This window comes from Colletotrichum costaricense (genome assembly GCF_030867565.1).
Source record: "Colletotrichum costaricense strain IMI 309622 chromosome Unknown Scaffold_12.1, whole genome shotgun sequence".
Taxonomy (NCBI): Eukaryota; Fungi; Ascomycota; class Sordariomycetes; order Glomerellales; family Glomerellaceae; genus Colletotrichum; species Colletotrichum costaricense.
In genome coordinates, this window is record NW_026848241.1 from 682,102 (window position 1) to 695,632 (window position 13,531).

The window sequence follows — 13,531 nt, forward strand, 5'->3', positions numbered from 1 at the left end:
ATGCGGGACGGAAGAAAGTTGAACTTTGGGCCCTTGTTGTGGAGAAGGGGAATAGCGAGATCGGGCTGGACCTATGTGTCTGTGGTCTGCTTGAGCCTTGTTGGCGTTGCTCCTCTTCCCAACGGATATGTGCGCTTGCAATTGACCATTTCGACTGCGACGGGACCGTAAGGTGACTTGGGGGGGCGCTTCGGCCGGGTCGGGAAAGTCGGGAATCGCGGGACCGGGCCCCACTCTTCAGCACCTTCTCTGCTAATTTTCCGCCCTAAGGCCAACTGTGACGCGCCTGAGACGTCCCATGAGCGAATTAGAATCCACCGCGATAATCTTTTGGCCAATCGATAGCCTCAGCCTTGTTGAATGGGGCCCACTACTTCCTCTTGGTCAGCGGCTTTCCCCGATACGTCTCTCCGATGATCGCCCCACTACGAAGAGTGGATATCGTTCACCGAGATTCGGTCAGGCTCTCTCCACCTTCCAAGGTGTAGGTCCCGTTCACCGAGACACCGAAACATCAAGAGACTTCCAACACACCCTCCTTGCATTCCCAACCTCTAAATGCACTTCCCACTTCCTACTTCCTACTTCACTTTCTCAGTCTTGTGAGATGCGCAATCAATCAAAGTGAGGCCTTCCATCTTCGCAGACATGGCAGCAAAGGCTAGGGTCCAGACAGCCGGGCACGCCAAGCCCTTGCTGCGCCGTAAGATTGCAGCAGAGACTTGACCTCAAAGGGGACGGGTCTCCGGACCTCTCTCCTTCTTGATCGAGACTCGGCTGAAAAAGCATGAGCTTCACATAAATACAAACCTCACAGCCCGCTATCAAGATGAGCAGAGTTCAATCGTCATCTCCCAAAGACACATTCGACCGCTGCACAAACCCACCGTAGACCACATCATTGCCAACCCATGACCAGTTTCGAGACCCCTATAAACGCATCACAGTCTCGCAATGGCCACCTCGACGATAACCTCGTCTCCCACGCGCTCCCCGCCCTGGTCAGCTACTCCGGCCCGCGAATGCCTCATTCCCCGCGAAACAATCAGCTGGAACAACTTTTGCGGTTTCTACGCGACTTCATGGGGCGGGTGCCCTTCTGGCTACGCACCGGCTTGCAGTACGGCCGTGGACACAGCCGACCCCTTTGTATCGAAGCGGACGGTCACCGACGGAGGCCAGGCAACCTTGACATATGAGTGGTGGCTGAAGAGCCACTCCCAAGTGATATGCTGTCCAGGGTAAGAGAAGCGCGCCCTTTTGCGAAGGATAGAGATACTCAAGCACGCATTAATCCACGATTTTTTTTTTTTTTTAACCCAAAACGCACCTACTAGCACACTGCCTTGGTCATGTACAGCGGGAGCAAACTGCATCTTGACCACGACGGCCGGCTTCCTCGCCTCCGACCCAGCCCAGACCTCGCCATCTCCAATCTACGCCTACGGCATCACATACTCTGTGGAAGTACGCGAGTCCGTGGCATCCACCAAGAGACTGGCCAATTACGAAACATCGTACTATGGAGACGGGAAACCTGTCAGCGAGGCCTGCGATGAAAGTTCCTGCCTCGGGGCGTTCACGGCGCCAGAGTCGAAGAACATCTATCCCTACGCGTCCCCGACGACCACGCGCGGGAATGCAGCAGCTACGGACGGGCCGTTCGTCTTGCAGCCGCCGGAGAAGATGGGACAGCTCGGCCCACTGGCCGTTGTTGCGATCACGGGGTTGTTGGGGGCCGTGCTGCTGACGATCGCGCTCTTGTCTCCGTTCATGGGTGAGTATTTTCGCCGCAAGGAGGGGCAGAAGCAGTCGCGAACGATAAATAGCCAGTAGAAATATCAATTGTTTTTCTGAAGTCACATAATGGACATAGTAAGAGAGGGGCATTCGGTGGCCACAGTGGTTGTGGAATTCTTAATTAATGGTATCTTGTTTCATGCTGATGGGTATCTCTTCATGTGGTTTTTCTCAAGCAAAAAATGCAATGGGCTCCAAATGTCAGTACCTCTCTACCTTGTCCCAGAAATGCAAATCCAGTAGTCCAGTCCCTGTGCTCTTAACGCCTCGCCATAAAGACCGCTCAAAAGCGCAGAAAAACAATCGAAACGCCGGACGATGCTTTGATGCATTACACCTGCATCATCTCACTTTCATATCGTGTCCTCTCGTTGGTAAATTCGAACCAGGCTCGCGCGAGCAGACCAAACTCGGACATCCTGGTGCAGAGGTTAGCATCAATGAACCGTATGATGACTGGGAGTGAAATGATGGTGGGGCAAGGTATGAAGTGAGGGTGAAAGCAAGATGAGGCTAGGGTGAGAATGAGGGTTGGAGTGAGATGGGGAGTGAGTGCGAAAGTGAGAGTGAACATGTCGGATGAAAGAAAGATGGCTCGACTTACATGATGAGTCCCAGCAGGAACGCCAGAGCAGCCTCGTACTGAATGTACGGATACGCGTAGTACCCGTTGGACTTCTTCGACTCGATCTGGATAACGAGCAGAATCCAGCAAATGGTGGTGCCCAGCGTGAAACACAACTCCATGCCAAAATGAAAATGCTTCGGGATGCCGCCACGGTAGGCGTCCCTCTTGCGCCAGATGACGGTGATGAGTGACCAAATGAGAAGAATACATGACTACGAGATGGTCAGCTGAGTCTCAGATATCGCGACATCTCACGCGTCGATTTTTCACTACAAGCCCAGGGACAGGAACTTACAATCGGTACAGACAACCACAAGCTGTAGAAAATAGGATCCGCCGGACTCGTCGAATCATTCAGATACTTGCCCCTCCGCGAGCAGTAAATGTTGATATTCAAAAAGATGACGACCAAGGGAACAATGATGGCGAGCTGGCGAAGGACGTAGTACATGTACGTGCACCGCCTCCTCTTGCGGTTGAAGCGCTCGTTCTCGGGCGATTTGGCGCTGCCGCTGGATCGACAACTTCGGCCGCCGCCGGGTTGTTGGCCGTACCAGTACTGCTGTTGATGTTGCGAGATGCTCCGCGACGAGATCGATGCGGCGTCGTCGTTGTTGTAGTAGTATACTTGGGTGACCTGCTCGTCGTTTCCGTACATTTGGCCTCCTGGCGGCTGGTTGTATCCCTGGCTGTAGGGCGGCGCTGAGTAGCCTTGGTGGGTGTAGGCGCCGTTTTGGAGAGACATGGCGGGCGAACTGCGTTTCGGTGGTGTATGGATGGATGGCTCTGTAGGTTTTTCCCCTTCTCCTCTAATCCCTTTCTTTTACTCCGTCTCTAGTTCCCTCCTCGGTGTTGCTGAGAAGTCGTCTTTTGGTATCTCCTTCAATATGTGTGGACCTCCAAGCGCAGAATCAACACCACATGCCACAGCTTGTTGGCGCAGGCATGAGTGGACTTTTATGGGGACACGAGTGAGTGAGTGAGTGGTGTGTGAGTGAGCGGCTGGGTGGACGTCTGGAAAAGGCTCCGAGTGGGCACGGAAGGAAAGGCGAAAAGGCTGAAGAACCGGATACCGAAAAGAGCTCACACGCCGGAATATGTACGGCGGGCTTCAGCGACCCTTTTAGTCTTTCCAAGGGCGTGGGTGTGTGCGAAAGAGTTAATGAAGGATATGAGAGGAAAAAAGCCCAGAGACCGCCGAGATGCTCTAATTGCGCCTGACCCTCTCCCAAGAAAAGACCGAGAAAAACTCAAAACGAGAGGGCGCGAAAATGAGAGTCAAGACTTCAAGGAGGAGGGAAATTGGGGGCCAGCAGAAAAGAATACGGTGCTGTGTGGCCTGGCGAAAAGCCTGGGCACTCGGCCTGGGCAGCAGCAGAGAGGAACAAGGAGAATTAGAATTTACTCCTGTACGAAAAATACACACACCCAAGCACACATGAGAGTCTTGGCAGTCTGGCACTCTGTACTCTGTGAGAGACTGGAGAGGTCTCAAATGTGCTGCTCGCCAAGTCGCGCTATCAGCTCACTGGCTCCAGAATTGGCCACAGAGGCCGTCTTGGCCCGCCTAGGCTCGTAGGGGTGAGGAGAATACCCATTCACATTTCACGATGCTGTTGTCTTGGCGGTCTTGGCCCCTGGGCGACTGTTCCTTGGAGCTTGGGGGGGAGGCCTTGGAGGGGCGTGTCCCAGCTTGAGATTCACTTCGTCCAGTTCCATCCCTTGGCACACAGAGCGAAGGGGAACTTTGCCAAGACATTGCCAGCAGAACAGAGCGGCGAGCCACATGTTGGAGCGCCTTGGGGGCACATTGGGTCCTGGGATGAAGCAGCAGCGCCTGTCAAGCTGCCACAGGCTGTTTGTTCGGTTATAATTGTCGGGATAAGGGGGGGCTGTTGTGCTCTTGGGAGGTGTTACAGCCAAACCCGCCAAGAGGACTGCGGCCTGCCGCGCTCCCACCAAACAGAATTCTCAGACCGACAGGGCAGACTCTAGCTAGGGATCCCAAAGACTCGCAGGTCCGCAGGCGCCGAGAGGGAACGGTGAAGGAGTGACACGCGCTGGCCTAGCCACCTAGCCTCCTGGGCAGCTCGTTGAGCCGGCGCTATAGGTCTTGTGGTGTCTTGGTAGTTGAGGTTATCAGTATTCCGTAATTTGGTAGCACAGCGGAACCGTACCTAGCACCATAGCACAGGCGCCTCAAATATCGAGTCTAGTGATGCTGAGCACTGCAGGCAGAGCTCTCGCTGCCAAGGGACTTGGTGTCTCTTGGGAATTCTTGTCTCGGACGCAATAGTCTGACTTGTCGTACAGTGATAAGGTGGCAGTCGAGTGGTGAGATTTCGCCATGCCTTTTGGCGCGCCTGTCCGACTCGGCATACCTCAGCAGCGCCGTGACCGGTCCAATTTCCCATCCCGCCGTGCCAATTGCCATAAAAGTCTCCTGTCCTCCACCAAGCTCCTGGGCAGCACGGGAAGAAGTCTCAAGAAACATTACCGTTCGTCACTTCGTGATGTGGGAGATTGGCGTTTAGTCATGGATCGCAAGGGTTTGGTGGTACAGAAAGGATCATCAAAGTTCTGGGCGGGCACTTTTGGCGGCGCAAACGGTCCTGGGCTCTTGGAAGGACACATCCATCCGTCTATCCTATGGGGGCCTTTTCCCTTCCATCCTGTTGGCCGTCATCGATAGACAATGCGCCCTGCAACCGTCGTGCAGCTTTGCTCCATCTCAGCGCGTACGAGTACCGAGACATTTGCTTTTTTCGCCTGTTTGCAGCAACGGTTCACTCAACGACGCGGGCGTTCGAGACTGAGCTGTCAAGAGTGAGACCGAGACCGAAAGGCTCGTCGCTGTGTCTTTCCCGCTTCTCATCTTCATTACTGGAATGGCAAGATAGCGGGAAGGATGTGAGATGCCACAGCAAAGAAGTTGACGAAAAGCAACCATCACGCAGTTGAGTTTCCATCTATCGATACCAAGTCGCTGCCAAGTCGAGAAAAGTAAAAAGATGAAATCAACGAAAATCAAAGAGCAAAGGTTCCCCAGAAACTCTCGTCTAGATTTCCAGGGTTCAATCCAGGGGGGTTTGGGGAGGATCATTGGCGCTGGGCATCCACGCAATCCCTCATTTCCTTTCCCCAAACCTTGCAAAGTTGCCCCGAATTGCTGCTGAAAAGGTTGGCTCAATGATCTATCGCGCCAGCCAACAGTGACTGTGCACGACCCAGACACCAAGGAAACATGAAGTATGGCTTTCTTGGCATGCCAAGCCATCACGGCAAACCGCGACTCAGGTCAACTCACTCTCACTCTGAGTCTTCATTCACTCATTCACTCACTCGGACCAGTTCGCCTCATTCAAACTTCAATGTCGCCTTTGCCCGTGCCAGCGCTGATCTTCTTGACCGCTTGGCACGGCACGGCAAGCAGGCCACGCCAGGAAAATGACGAGCTTGAAGCCAATCCCCCAGAAGGTAGTATGAGATTGAGGATCATCTCGATAAACTTCCAACGCCATGCCCGCGGACGCGCTCACCTGATCATTTCCATAGTCTGCGATACCCCACGAGTAAGACATAGTGACTCAGATTTTCTCCAGGTGATGCTCCGGGGGATCGTCGTCGGTTGCTCGACCGTCAACGTCGTTCAAGGACTAGAACGACCAAATGTCCAATACTGAGAGCGATCTGCGGCTGGGCCCGTACGACGGTCTTCAGTAGCTCCGACGAACCTTGAAAGCGTGAAAGTGGTCTCGAACTCTCGAGTGGTACCGTGTAGTCTTGGTGTTTTGCTATCAGGTATACTAGGTGTTGATGCCACGGCTGGGCTTCTTCTTGACCGAACCACAATCAGTCACGTATAGTTCTTGACAATCTTATCAATGGCGCGGGCGGCCTGCCTTGGTGTTTTCCTGGTGCCAAACCCCCCCCCCCCCCCTTCGACTTCGCATGGTACCGGTTACGCCGCGCTACGTCGTTTACCTTGCCCAGAGCATTGGCGGTGCTTCGGCCAAGACTGCTCGTCCCACGCAAGGGGATGTAAAAAGGGCGATGGAGCAAATGGAAATACCAATGCCTGGCACGCACGCACGCACGCAGTAATCGTCGCGGCCGAGTCGGCCAGATTGGCGGCTTGGCGTTTCTGTGGAGGGGCAGCGCAGCCCTTTTTCACTTTTCACTTTTTTCTGATTTATTTATTCTCTTGGCGGCGCTCATGTCTTGGCATCGCAGTGACCGTGCCGAGTCGGAGATTTCCGTACCTCGTTGCCGGTACTAACCCAGGTCCGAATGTGATTTATTCTTCAGTCTTTTGATACAATGCATTTGCGGCTCAATTGCCGATGGTGAAAATCTTGGAAACGGCATAAATATCCGGTGTGCAAACTTACTTGCGGTACGGTCGTTGGTACCGGTCTAGGTTGGATCTCACACTCTGAATCTTTTCCCCAGAACTCTCGGGTTCCACCACTTCTTGGGCGTTTGAAGGTCATGCGGTTAGCAGCGGCATTGACATCAGACTGCTTTCTGATTTCATATTGCTTCAAGAAGACGGCAAATGGTGAGTTCAATAAGTAATAAGTCGTACACCATGATGCAACGCGGATGTATTCGTTTTCTTCAGAAGGGCACAATGAAAGTACTGCTTTCCTGCCTGTATGGGTGATGTGTCTGCTGGAAGAGCCCCTGTGAGAAATAAACAAGAAACCCATAGTCAATTTGTCTGGTGGAATTCCGGATTATCAATGAGGCGTGAAAATGTTGTGTTTTGCCATTCAGTCGCTCTTCCACCTATCTATACATCATTTTGGCAATGGTCTCATTGACACGCATCTGTAGTATTGCCTAGTTAACCCCCTCGACGGCGCCTGCAGAAGGCCTGCCGGGAATAGGCCCCGAGTGCAAGCTGGCCTGTTCATCACGCCATCTAAAAATGAAGACTCGGAAGAACTGTCGGATGTCAGGCGCGCAGACCGTGAAAACACCCACGCCTATCTCAATTATCGACCACGTAGAGATTGGTAGCGAGTTTACTGATGAAATCCGGCCGTGTGAGTAAGAGCGAACTGCCAGGCGTCAAACTTGATGGAGGCTTTGAGGCTTACCTGTAAAATTGTACGCTCCTTGATGGTCTTCAGTGAGGAGTCTCAATTTGATTGAGCTGGCGGCTGTAAGACTGCTATAAGACATAAAGTCATGTCGTCAGACAGTCCCTGATCTCTAGTCGGGGTTGACCTTGAAGAGGACTTACAAGAGACCGAAGCTGAATATAGCCATCACGATCCGGAACGACTATTCTATCAAGCAAGTGCAGATCGACCTACCGTACACATTCATCGGTACGAAAGCTATGAGAAATGTCTATGTTCCGTCAGGCATATGGTCCAAATAAGTTGATCAAGCTCACACTCACACATGTTGCCAGGATCATCCAACCATCAGGTCCCCACACAGAGACACCTGCAACCTTGACTGCCACTCGCATAAAGATTGGCAGAGAGGCCAGCACGAAGAAGACCGCTAAGGTAGGGACTTGTATTGAAACATAATCATTGACTTCTGAAAGCCCACGTACTGTCCAAGTATAGTTCTGGGTGGCTAATGAGACCTGGTTAACTCGTAGCTCGCGCCACCGCATGGAACATGAGGTCTTCCGTACTTACCTATGGCGTTAGCTGGCAGGCAGTTACTCGTAGCGCAAGCATTCATGAAACTCATGTATTCTGTGTCATTACATAGACATGGGTGGTGTGCCGTGAGACAAGATGAGATGCTCAAGCCTTGAACGAGGCATGATTGCTGCCGTTGGGTATCCCGTTAGTCATAGGGGAAGGAGTCTCAGGTTTAGATGGTTTGGCATACAGGGCATGATGGAAGTTTATCAATCGACGGTGCCTGAGCTGCTACCACTCCGGAAAGGAGGAGAAGACACCACGGTAGCATGCGAAGTGGATGCATCGCGATCAAAGATATAGTCCCTCAAAGGTGAAGCTCCTGATGCGGCTAGTGAACCCCGTCCGCCAAGCGAGAGACAAGAACCCAACGGACCATTCGCAGGTATAAGCGGCCAAGGATATTGTGTTTAGTCGGATTGAGATACGGCTTGCAGTATTAGGGTTGTCAATGATGGGCGGGGTGGCTTGGGGTTGATTACCATGGTCGCGTTGTTGCGATTAGCAATTTGTTTGACGCGCCGATCGCTCACAGTTCCTGGCCAAGCCATTGGGATATCCCATAAAGTTGGCATGCGAGGTGGCTTGCACTCGCATAATTCTCTGAAAGAAATCCATCCTGGGAAACCGGAGAAGGTCTAGCGTTGTTAATTTGCAGTATAATACCGTATTATCTGTTTCCGGTGGGCATGTTCACATTGTACTTTGGGCATAGACTCGTCCGGATTAGCGATGTGCCGATGATCTTGTTGTTGTCTTGACTTTCTTGATCAAAGAGGACCCGAAAGTGCGTTTCAGCTAGGGCTCAAACTACAGACTAATACTAAGCATCAAACTCATCACCAAGTTGCAGATTGTCCTTGCCGCCTTCAGGGTTCCGTCTCGGATTGCTCCGGGCGTGGCCCACTTTCACCGAGTTTGTCCATCGGACCCGGTCCCCGATCTCCGGCCGATTCAGACTTAGAATGGGTTCTCCGACTGCGCCGTTTGGGGATTTCCTATCCAAGTCGTTGAAAGCCAATTTTCCGAACGCCTTCATGTGAGGTGACTTATGTCCCTCGTTCCATAGTCAAAAACGAAGAAGGTCATTGCCAAGACTACAGCCCAGCCGCCTTTGTCACCCCAATTCGCAACGGCCATCTGAGAACATTGTTGACCAAGGCTGTACGGCTACTTTGCGTTTACTTTCCAACGGAGGCCCTACTCATCTTCAACAGTTGCCATGCCTCAGCCAACATCGATTACTTTCATGTCTCGATTCGTTGGCCTACTCTCTTGTTCATCACAACATCGCCGCGGAACAAGCCCCAGAGAAACATTGACGTCAGCCAACCGGTCCAGCTGCCGTAAAGTCTTGGTAGGGAACCAGAGCTGACGCACGCAGTGGAGTCGCGCGGTCCAGCACTGCCGCAAGGCCGAACGATGGACCCCTGAGAGTTGTCTTGTCAGCAACTGACAACAAACTCCGGGGCCCTGTTTTCTCCAACTTTAACGCTTCCCGTCCGGTCCGCTGTGCTAAAGACGCGCCGTCTCCAACTACCCCTCACACCATCTTCTCAGTTCATCTCATCTCGTCTCATCTCATCAGCCGCTATATTCATAGGATTTACGAGGTTTTGAAGGTCTTGTCAAGGCCAAAGATCTAAAGAGAAGTCATTCACTCGCCTCCCATGGGATCCTGCTGTTCGACATCCGACGACTCGTCACAGCACGAACTCCAACAAGCACGCCCAGCCCCGCCGCCTCAAAACCAGAACAACATGCCGCCGCCACGCGACCACATCGTCACGCTCGAGAAGAAATGGGGCTACCACGCCATTGACGGGTATGAACTAAACAACAACACTTGGGGCCTCGAAAGCGCGACGTCGGGCTCACAGCGCACGCACTACGATGGCCCCAGCCCGCCCGGCGCGTCGGGCGCCCAGGGTATTTCCTGGTCGACGGACTGGGAGTGGCAGGGCGGCGAGCACAACGTCAAGTCATATGTCTACGGCGCGAGGCAGTTCCAGCGCCGGCTCTTGAGTGAGATCCAGGCGCTGCCGACGGAGGCCGAGTGGCATTACAGCACGTGGGATGTAAGGGCCAATGTGGCGTATGATATCTTTACGGATCCCGATAAAGACCACGCCAACAGCAGCGGAGAATTCGAGGTTATGATCTGGTGAGTTTGATGATTGGTGTCTGAATGTGGTCAACCCGCTGATAAGTGAATGTGTAGGTTGGCAAAGTTGGGCGGTGTGTGGCCCATCAGTGAGTCCAAGGCGCCCATCGCGCATGTCGAGATCTGCGGGCATCAGTGGGAGGTTCACTTTGGTTACAACCACGGCGGCGCGATGAAGGTGTACAGCTTCCTGCCCGTCAATGGCCCCATTCAGCACTTCAACGCCGACGTGAAGCAGTTTTTCAACTTCCTGAGCCACCAGTTCCAGTTCCCCCAACACAACCAGTACATGCTCGGTAAGTCTCTTCCCCATCCTAGCTGTTGGGCCACTCGAACTCCAGACTAACTGAATGGCCAGTTTACCAGCTCGGTACGGAGGCCTTCACCGGCGGTCCTGCACAATTCGTTGTGCCCAAGTTCATTGCCGATGTCATCTAGGTATAGGCACTAAGATACGGCCCATGATATTTGCTGCTTCATGATACCAAAAAGAATCCGTCATTAGACACGTATGCCTTGAAAGGAGGCACTCAATGCTTCTATAGTCTATAGTAGTAATACATATACAGTACAGTTTGAGGGAAGATGATTTAGCAACGTCTTCAAGGGTATCACGCAACACAGTGGTCAACACCGGCAGTTACCAACAGCCTAGCGTACTGCTGATGCAAGAACACCGCGGGCCCAGGTAGTGGAGCATCATTACCGTCGCTCACCCCGTTGAGAAGTATTGACTTGAGCTTGAAGCTGACGACTCGGGCCTGTCGGTCGAGGTCCGCACCTAGGCTTATGATACTGTCCAACTCGCGTGGGCCATCAGGCGCTACCCTGGGGGAGAGCCCACCCCGCAGCAAGATGCTGCTTGGAGACTTTTCGATGACAATGAAGTCGTCAGCAAAAGCCGTGCCTACTCAAGTCAGTGAGGGGAATATTAGAATATGGGCAAGACGCATGGCCAATATCGGGAATGAGACGTACCGACTGGGTAAGTGCTCTTTAATAGCTCATCTTTCTCCCAGAGGTCCCCTGCGTTCGACTCGTCTTTACGGGCCATCTCCATGATTTTGCGTTGAATATTGAATGCTTGTGTATCAAAGTCAGCTTCTTGCCATATCGCCCTCACCGCTACAGGCACATGCTCACCATATCGTCCCCAGACACCAGCAGAATACGTCTCCACAAGCTTTGAGCCTCCACTAAGCGCGTCCTCAACAAGATCCGGCCGCAACTTGTCAAATGGAACTGTGCGGTAACAGCAGTCGTGAAAGTCGGGATTGTTGTTTGGATTGACCTTTTTAAGAAGAGAGTGTTGGAAGAGGGTGTCGTTGGCCGGGGTAAAAGTGTCGTCGAACGCGCACTGACGCGTCCAGAGGTGAAAACCAGCGGCGCCTGTGATGGTGGCACCTGCGGCGAACTTGGAAAAGGTCGCTAACCTGGCCTTTGAGAAGAAGGAAGCCATCAAGACGCGATTCAATCAGGAGTTGGAATGAATGAAGTTGATTGGACAATGCGAAACATGCAAGATGAATTAGATGGATGGGAGGGGGGGCTACAAAATGGGGATCGTGACATTAAAGTCAATTCCTACGATCCAGGTACGCGGTAGAAATCCAGAACCCTTTGTCCGGGTCGATCCGTCCCATAACCCCGGAGGACAATTCTCTTCAAGTTTGGATCGGACTTCTTACCTCATTTCCAAGGGGTCTCGCGCTTTCGGCTTTCGGAATTCGGATCTGCCCAAGGGGGACACTTTTCTCTCACTGTTCACTAAACCAGAAGAGCGCTACTCTGCCGACGGGAGACCCACTCGGGCTCCGAGTCCGCCGGGGTTTCCGAGGGCGCCGAATGTTACCGGCGGATGTCGAACGACGCCGAACGATCGGACCCGTCAAATAATCAGATCTACCGCCTTATCGTTTAGAAACTTCACGATAGAAGAGCCGCATTCTCTATTTTATAAAATTGTCAAGTGTGGGTCTCTGGCTTCAATTGTTGCAATTCTTCCACAGTCGTACAGACAGTCTTGCTAATGACATGTAACTACACAATGTCCCTTACTTGAAAGTTCAGGGGCTCAAGGGCGAGTCACATCCTAACGAGCATTCACAATAGAGACTCAACATGTATCCAATGCTTTGTGTAACCTTTCTACAATGACAACTCTTGCGCCGGTGGTTTCCCTTCGCCAAACGCCCATGTCTGAGTCTGACCACCAGCGCTGTTTGCCAACCGGTCAACAACCAGTCACATGTGCTCGTGTGGCTCGCAAGTCAGTCTTAGATTCGGAATCAATCATTTCGGTATGAGTATGCAAAGATGACATTTCCCGGCAAATAGTGAGATCAGCTATTTAAGCAAGGACTGCCAACAATGCCAATGGCGCCTGTATATTGCTATTTTGTCATCAAACCAAAAACCCATTTCAATATAAGTGCTATTACACTTCACAGAAACCAATACAACTCCAACACGGAACTTAAACATTTCGAAGATTCTCACAAATTGACTAGAAAGCAGTTGGCCTAGGATGCCTGGCTATGCGACGATCTGCCCGAGATGCGGCAGTCCCTCATTCAAGCGGGGCATCTGCGAGCATTGTGGCAAGACTGGACTACCAGATAACTTACCAAGTAGCAAAGATTGAAGTCAATGGTTTCTTTGATACTTCCGATCACTTTCGTCAGGATATCATAAGTGATGGGACTAGAATGGGCTTAGGCGTGATGACGAATTAGTGGACATCGTGGTCGCTGTAGAAAGTGATTAGAGGAAGGTTATCTATTGAGCAGGATAGCCCGGCGACCCTAGTTTTACCAGTCAGTATTAGATGCAATAGAGCAACAAGTTTTTACTAATAGTGATGAGCAACTGTCTTCTTCGTGCTTGATCAGAGTGACAGAAATTGAGCTATCGAGAGTTTGGCATCAAGCATTGCGACCGCCCAGGAGGCACGGTTATGCAAATTGGCCCGGTAATTATACAAGCAGTGAACAACCATGAACATATGATTTCGATGATGGTCTATACTGGCGAAGATATATGTTTTGTATCTTTGATAACTCAGGCGTTGACCATACATGTATGGCGCCCACTTGTCATCCGTAGACCGTCATGCCTCTGCATGTCCTCAACATATCTGCATGGTACTTTTCCAAAGGCTGTGAATCTGCATGCTGACATGCAATGCTGCCCAGCACAAGCGGGGATGCACCACGTGATGCATGCACCGTCACGAGACGGTCAGCCGTGTGAGAGACTTTTCGGGTC

General features: G+C 52.1%; 5 protein-coding genes across 5 annotated transcripts; 3 read left to right on the forward strand and 2 right to left on the reverse strand.

Moving 5' to 3' along the window:
* Positions 1 to 954: 954 nt before the first annotated feature.
* CCOS01_11178 (uncharacterized protein) lies at positions 955 to 1,836 on the forward strand (the record flags this gene model as incomplete). The annotated part of the gene is made up of 2 exons (XM_060459331.1): positions 955 to 1,241; positions 1,338 to 1,836. 2 exons carry the CDS (start codon positions 955 to 957, stop codon positions 1,834 to 1,836), a joined length of 786 nt encoding a protein of 261 aa, XP_060310063.1.
* A 295-nt stretch (positions 1,837 to 2,131) lies between these two features.
* CCOS01_11179 (uncharacterized protein) lies at positions 2,132 to 3,173 on the reverse strand (the record flags this gene model as incomplete). Its single annotated transcript, XM_060459332.1, has 3 exons — positions 2,132 to 2,219; positions 2,405 to 2,640; positions 2,724 to 3,173. The coding sequence occupies 3 exons, from the start codon at positions 3,171 to 3,173 to the stop codon at positions 2,132 to 2,134; spliced, it is 774 nt and encodes a 257-aa protein (XP_060310064.1).
* Positions 3,174 to 9,770: 6,597 nt separating this feature from the next.
* CCOS01_11180 (glycosyl hydrolase family 12) lies at positions 9,771 to 10,702 on the forward strand (the record flags this gene model as incomplete). Its single annotated transcript, XM_060459333.1, has 3 exons — positions 9,771 to 10,264; positions 10,322 to 10,560; positions 10,623 to 10,702. The coding sequence occupies 3 exons, from the start codon at positions 9,771 to 9,773 to the stop codon at positions 10,700 to 10,702; spliced, it is 813 nt and encodes a 270-aa protein (XP_060310065.1).
* Positions 10,703 to 10,875: 173 nt separating this feature from the next.
* CCOS01_11181 (uncharacterized protein) lies at positions 10,876 to 11,723 on the reverse strand (the record flags this gene model as incomplete). Its single annotated transcript, XM_060459334.1, has 2 exons — positions 10,876 to 11,171; positions 11,243 to 11,723. 2 exons carry the CDS (start codon positions 11,721 to 11,723, stop codon positions 10,876 to 10,878), a joined length of 777 nt encoding a protein of 258 aa, XP_060310066.1.
* A 1,068-nt stretch (positions 11,724 to 12,791) lies between these two features.
* Positions 12,792 to 12,908, forward strand: CCOS01_11182 (uncharacterized protein; the record flags this gene model as incomplete). The annotated part of the gene is made up of 1 exon (XM_060459335.1): positions 12,792 to 12,908. The coding sequence occupies one exon, from the start codon at positions 12,792 to 12,794 to the stop codon at positions 12,906 to 12,908; it is 117 nt and encodes a 38-aa protein (XP_060310067.1).
* Positions 12,909 to 13,531: the final 623 nt, after the last annotated feature.